The 6,178-nt window shown below is 39.7% G+C and overlaps 1 protein-coding gene across 5 annotated transcripts in view; it reads left to right on the top strand.

The window, feature by feature from the left end:
• Nucleotides 1-6,178, top strand: part of LOC107102350 (inter-alpha-trypsin inhibitor heavy chain H3-like) — a 26,485-nt gene that overhangs the window by 11,507 nt on the left and 8,800 nt on the right. For all 5 annotated transcript variants that reach the window (XM_015401619.1, XM_015401621.1, XM_015401618.1 and 2 more), the window contains 6 exons: nucleotides 3,897-4,051; nucleotides 4,138-4,242; nucleotides 4,327-4,489; nucleotides 4,596-4,706; nucleotides 4,798-4,923; nucleotides 5,030-5,146. In XM_015401619.1, coding sequence (XP_015257105.1) covers nucleotides 3,897-4,051; nucleotides 4,138-4,242; nucleotides 4,327-4,489; nucleotides 4,596-4,706; nucleotides 4,798-4,923; nucleotides 5,030-5,146 — 777 coding nt within the window. The remainder of the gene's footprint in view (nucleotides 1-3,896; nucleotides 4,052-4,137; nucleotides 4,243-4,326; nucleotides 4,490-4,595; nucleotides 4,707-4,797; nucleotides 4,924-5,029; nucleotides 5,147-6,178) is intronic.

Here is a 6,178-nt window from a genome sequence, read left to right as displayed (position 1 = left end):
TGCCCTGCGGGCGACCGAGCGAGTTCACGTGACAAAGGAAGAGAGATAGGCTGGTCGGGTGTGCGCAAGGAAGTGGTTCATTTCGGGGCATTGTTTCAGTTGTTTTTAATGGCTCAGGTTTTCAAAAGATCATTTCAAAACCGACCACAATAAAATCTTAATAATATTAATAATAATAATAATTAAAAAAAACGACTTTCAAAAGGGCATTTTCTTTGATAAAGGGCAAACTTCCTAGTGCTTTAGCACCACCTAGTGTCTATGTATGCACGCCCCTGGGGTTACCCATAATTCCAAGATGTAGTGTAAAAAATGAATACTGAAATACATCGTTCTTTTAAGATCTTTATTGTGGTTTGAAACATTATATGAGTGTATTTTTTAACCAACCGTCTAATGAACTAAACATAGTTATTAACATAGTAATCAAAAGTACCACTGTCTGTCTTTGCTATTTGTGTTTAAACAGCTCACCATTATGTTGAAATCTGTCATGTGTTGCGGTATAAATATGGTCCGATGTGGATGGTCACTTCAGTATAAGGTGTTTAAGAGGAATTTTTCATCTACAAAGAGATGTCCTAATCTACGATTGTGTAGGGGGCCCACCAGGTGTTATGGGCCCGTAAGCAACTGCTGTCTCTGCTTACCGATATTTACGCCATTGAGTAAATCCCTGTAATTATTACACACTGTACCTTTAAGTTATATAATTAGCTTAAACAAAAGAACATGTGGGGCAAGTTCTGAGTCACAGGGATTATATTGCTTTCATTGTAGAAAATGCCATACCCATAGTGCTTTCAAATGCTGCTTGCTGTGCTTGTTCTATCTTGTTGTCCACAGAGAAGACTCTCCCTCTTATTCTTTTATTTGGGAAATTAATCCAGCAGGGATGGGTTTGATCATCCTGTTTTTATTCATTTTCAACTGTCAGTGTGACAAACTAAAAACAAACTATCCTTTGTTCACTATCTGGTGATTTATTTTGTGTCCAGAAATATCTTCTCATGATTTTGGTTCATAGCTCAGTTGGTTGGAGCACCAGCGCTCGACCCTCATCATTACCAAAAGTCCCTCCTGCTATTTAAACCAAATCTGTTTATAGGTTCTCTAATCATGCAAGAAATGCCATCAGAAAAATGCTTGTGATCTTAATATTTATTTGGACATAATAATAAGACAATCTACTTTTGATGATGTCTTTAAATTAAGAAAAAACTTCAAAGTAAAAACAGCCTGACAGGTTAAGCTGTCTTTATTTACCAAATAACTCAACAAGCTTGGTTTTTCCCTGCTTTGGCTGTTAGTTTAGAGTTGCACGTGGATCTCTGGCTCCTGTCTATGAACCCGGCCAGGGGCAGTGGACCTGCTCCATCCCCACCTTATCCAGATATTAACTCGATGCCTTATGAAGGCCTGATGATGACTCCTCAAATACAGCCTTTTTACTTACCTGCCCAAAAGTTCTTTAAACATTCATCATTTCACTGTTTTTTTTCTCCGGGAAGAGGAAAACAAACTTTTTTAATAAGAGTACATAATTCTCTAGTGAGAATTTGTTTTTGTAAGTGGAAAACGAAAACTACCAGCTGGATAATAGATTAAGTTGCAGAATTTAAATGGTAAAGCTAATAGAAAAAAAAACTCCTCTCTTTAAAAAAACAAATCAAAGTTTACCTTAGGTCTTTACTTTAGAATCTTAAAAAAAAATACAAGTTTAGATAAACTGATTGGGAACTGTTTTAATTTACCTTTTTTTCTGCAAAAACCAAAATGCGTAGCCAACTAATAAGGGCAATAGACATTGGTGGGGGATTAAGGATTCCTTAATGACCAAAGCATCAGGGCACCTTGCAGTTCTTTAGTACACTACTCAAAAAAAATAAAGGAGCATTTTGTAATCAGAGTATAGCATCAAGTTTATTAAACTTCTGGGATATTGATTTGTTCAGGTAAGTAGCAGAGGGTGTTGTTAATCAGTTTCAGCTGCTTTGGTGTTAATAAAATTAACAACAGGTGCACTAGAGGAGCAACAACGAGACAACCATCAGAACAGGAATGGTTTTACAGGTGGAGGCCACTGACAATTTTCCCCTCCACATCTTTTTTGACTCTTTTTCACCAGTTTTGCATTTGGCTAGGGTCACTGTCATTACTGTTAGAATGAGGCACTACCTGGACCCTACAGAGGTTGCACAGGCAGTCCAACTCCTCCAGCATGGCAAATCAATACGTGCCGTTGCCAGAAGGTTTGCTGTGTCTCCCAGCAAAATCTCAAGAGCATAGAGGAGATTCCAGGAGACAGGCAGTTACTCCAGGAGAGCTGGACAGGGCTGTAGAAGATCTAAAACCCATCAGCAGGACCGGTATCGGCTCCATTGTGCAAGGAAGAGCAGGAGGAGCACTGCCAGAGCCCTCAAAAATGACCTCCAGTAGACCACTGGTGTGAATGTGTCTGACCAAACAATCAGAAACAGACTTCATGAGGGTGGTCTCAGGGTCCATCGTTCTCTAGTGGGCCCTGTGCTCACTCCCTGGCATCGTGGAGCTCATTAGCATTTGCCACAGAACACCGGAATTGGCAAGTCTGCCACTAGCGCTCTGTCCTTTTCACAGATGAGAGCAGGTTCACCCTGAGCACATGTGACAGACGTGAAAGGGTCTGGAGAAGCCGTGGAGGACGTTATGCTGCCTGTAACATCATTTAGCATGACCAGTTTGGTGGTGGGTCAGTGATGGTCTGGGGAGGCATATCCATGGAGGGATGCACAGACATATACAGGCTAGACAACGGCACCCTGACTGCCATTAGATATTGGGATGAAATCCTTGCACCCATTGTCAGACCCTATGCTGGTGCAGTGGGTCCTGGGTTCCTCCTGGTGCACGACAATGCCCGGCCTAATGTGGCGAGAGTATGCAGGCAGTTCCTGGAGGATGAAGGAATTGATACCACTGATTGGCCCCCACGCTCGACTGTCCTAAATCCAATGGAACACATCTGGGACATTATGTTTCAATTCATCCAACGCCGCCAGGTTGCATCTCAGACTGTCCAGGAGCTCAGTGATACCCTGGTCCAGATCTGGGAGGAGATACATCCATCGTCTCATTAGGACTATCCCCCGACGTTGTCAGGCACGCATACACACACGTGGCGGCCACGCAAATTACTGAATACCATTTTGAGTTGCTGCAATGAAATTTCAGCAAAATGGACAAGCCTGCCGCATAATTTTTTCACTGTAAATTTTGGGGTTTCTTTGAATTCAGCCCTCAGTAAGTTGATCATTTCCATTTCCATCAAATGATGTGGCATCCTTTTGTTCCCAACACATCACCCAGTCCATATCAGTATAAATAAACAGCATGATTTTTCCCCCCATTGAGATCCAATGTGTTTTCAAAGTGTTCATTTAATTTTTTTGAGCAGTGTACTTTGCCACTGTTCTGCTCAGTCCTTGCTATTTTGGTTATCTGCTGCTGTACTCAGGATAATTGGTTGTATGTGCTTGCCTGTTGCTAGAATATTGAAGGCCTTGCCTGCCTTGTCTCACCTTACCATGTTGAGCCGCATCGCTCATCTGGATGAATTTTTTTGTCTAAAATAACATTTATGATTGTCAGAGTGATGAAAACTTTTTGAGAATGATATGTAATTTTCATTCATTGTTAAGCTCTCTGTCATGTTGACCTATAACAGAAAGTCATGAGAAACTTGAAATGAAAAATATGAAAAGAAATTGGAGTGAAAACATTTTTGCTAGGCAATGTACCAAATTAAAAAATGTTTAACTATGTCCTGTACTGTATTTAACTTCAACACATGGATAAACTCTTTTAAGATAATTTGTTTTGTTTTTATAACCATATTATCTTTTTGATCTTAAAAGGTGGAAGTGTACAGTTTTGAGGTTGCCTGCACAGTAACATCTCGCTTTGCCCACACCATCATAACTTCCAAGGCTCTGAACAAAGCAGCCAACTCCCAGGAAATCAGCTTTGAAGTGGAGTTGCCAAAAACTGCCTTCATTGCCAACTTCGTCATGTCAGTCACATTTTAAAGTTTGGACAACAACATTACAACAACTTTAAAAAGTTTTTACCTCTGATAAATATCATTGTGCCTTACAGGGAAATTGATGGTCAAAACTATGCTGGAAATGTAAAAGAGAAAGAAAAAGCCAAAACACAATATGAAAAGGCTGTTTCCAAAGGCCAGTCTGCTGGTCTTATCGAGTATGCTGAACTGGGGAAAGGGAAAGGATCATTATGTAGTAGTTTGAATATTCCCTTGTGATGATTCGTTTTCTATTACAACAGGGTCTCTGGGAGAAAGATGGAGAAGTTTACCATGTCCGTTAACGTTGCCGCAGGGAGTAACGTGACTTTCATTCTGACCTACGAGGAACTCCTTAAACGGACTATGGGCCAATACGAAATTTTGACCCGAATTAAAATGAAACAACCTGTGGAGAGGTTCAAGGTTGAACCCGCTTCCTTGTTGTCTTGTTGCTTTTGTTATATAACTTGTACATTTTAAGGTTTTACCGCTATTTCTCAGTGTGAACGTTTGCCTGTATGCCTGACAGATTGCTGTAGACATATATGAGCCACAAGGCCTGGCTTTTGTTCAAGCTACTACAACATTCGCCAGCAATGAGCTGCTGCCCCTTATTGAGAAAACCACAACAGCCACAAAGGTTAGAGGTTAAACGTGTTTCTTAACTTTAGTTTAACAGCAAATTGATGTCTCCTTTAATTCCAACTGACTTGATTCTCCTTTTCTCTCAGGCACACATCACTTTTTCTCCAACAGCAGAGCAGCATCAGTGTCTTCAGTGTCCACAAGAACTCATTAACGGAGATTTCATCGTTAAGTATGATGTGAAACGAGTAAAGGGCTTTGGAGAAATTCAGGTTAGAGGGTCTTTAACCCCTTTATATACATAAGAAAGTAAGGTCCAAACTCAAATAATGCACACATTTTAAAGTCTTTTGAATTAATAACCTTTTTTACTTTCAGATTGTAAATGGATACTTTGTACACTTCTTTTCCCCCCCTGGCCTGGCCAGAGTACCAAAGAATGTAGTGTTTGTCATTGACAAGAGTTCATCGATGTGGGGAACAAAACTTATGCAGGTAAATTAGGACAAAAGAGGAGTAAATAATTCTTAGCACTTGCTTCTTTAAATATTTTGTCACATTTAAGCTAAAAAACTAAAACATTTTCAACAGTACTGTCATGGACCAATAAATAGTACTCCATGGTTGTGAAATGGAAGAATATTAGCTTGCAATGTTTTCAGAAATATTAGTGTCAAAATAACTCATAACATCATAAAGAGCAAGAAACACTACAGAGTTTTCATGGTTTTAAAGGATCTAGCCCACATGCAGAGAATAAATAATAGAGGAGAAGCAGTTTTAATGTGATTTATTTAAAAGGGAAAGGGGAAAAATGTTAGGTTTAAACACCCAAACACTTCTCAAAAAACCTGGGGCAGAATGCCAGACATGGCATCATTTACAATCTCCCACCTCTCTGAACCCCCTCTGCTATCTTTCTCGCTCTTTATTGGAAAAAGGCAGTCCATAGTTACAATAGAACACAAAGGAATATGTGGGGAGGAACTTGCAGTGCTGTATAGTGACACACATACATTTTTTCATGCAGACAGCAACCTTATGTTATACTCATGAAAAACAATACTTTCACAAGAATCTACTAAAGATAACAGAAAGAATAAACAAGATTAATAAAGGTTAAGATGAAATGAAATAGAATAACTCCAACAAAGAGACGATGGGAACCAAGGGTAGAGCCGGTGTGATAGATTTACTGGTAGCGAGAATAACTGGTTAGAGTCTATGCGCACTGGACCTACAATGTAAGCCCGAGTGTTAGAAAAACACCAACATAAAACAAAACAATCTAGACAGCACAGGTAGATGCTTTGGCCCGAGAGTAAGTGTTGGGGCCGGTATGATTTAAGGAGGGCAAGCCCTGCTCTCATCTGACACAGATGTTAACTGCAATCAAAACAGTGAAGTTTAATTCAGTTTATGGTGAAAAATGAATAATGATTCAGGAATGCATTAAACTATGATGAGGCTGAAAGATAGGGTGGCCATTTCTATAGCACCAAAAAGGAGGACATATATATATATATC

Source organism: Cyprinodon variegatus, unplaced genomic scaffold (assembly GCF_000732505.1).
Source record: "Cyprinodon variegatus isolate N-32 unplaced genomic scaffold, C_variegatus-1.0 Scaffold1238, whole genome shotgun sequence".
Taxonomy (NCBI): Eukaryota; Metazoa; Chordata; class Actinopteri; order Cyprinodontiformes; family Cyprinodontidae; genus Cyprinodon; species Cyprinodon variegatus.
This window is presented reverse-complemented; position numbering and strand designations above follow the sequence as displayed.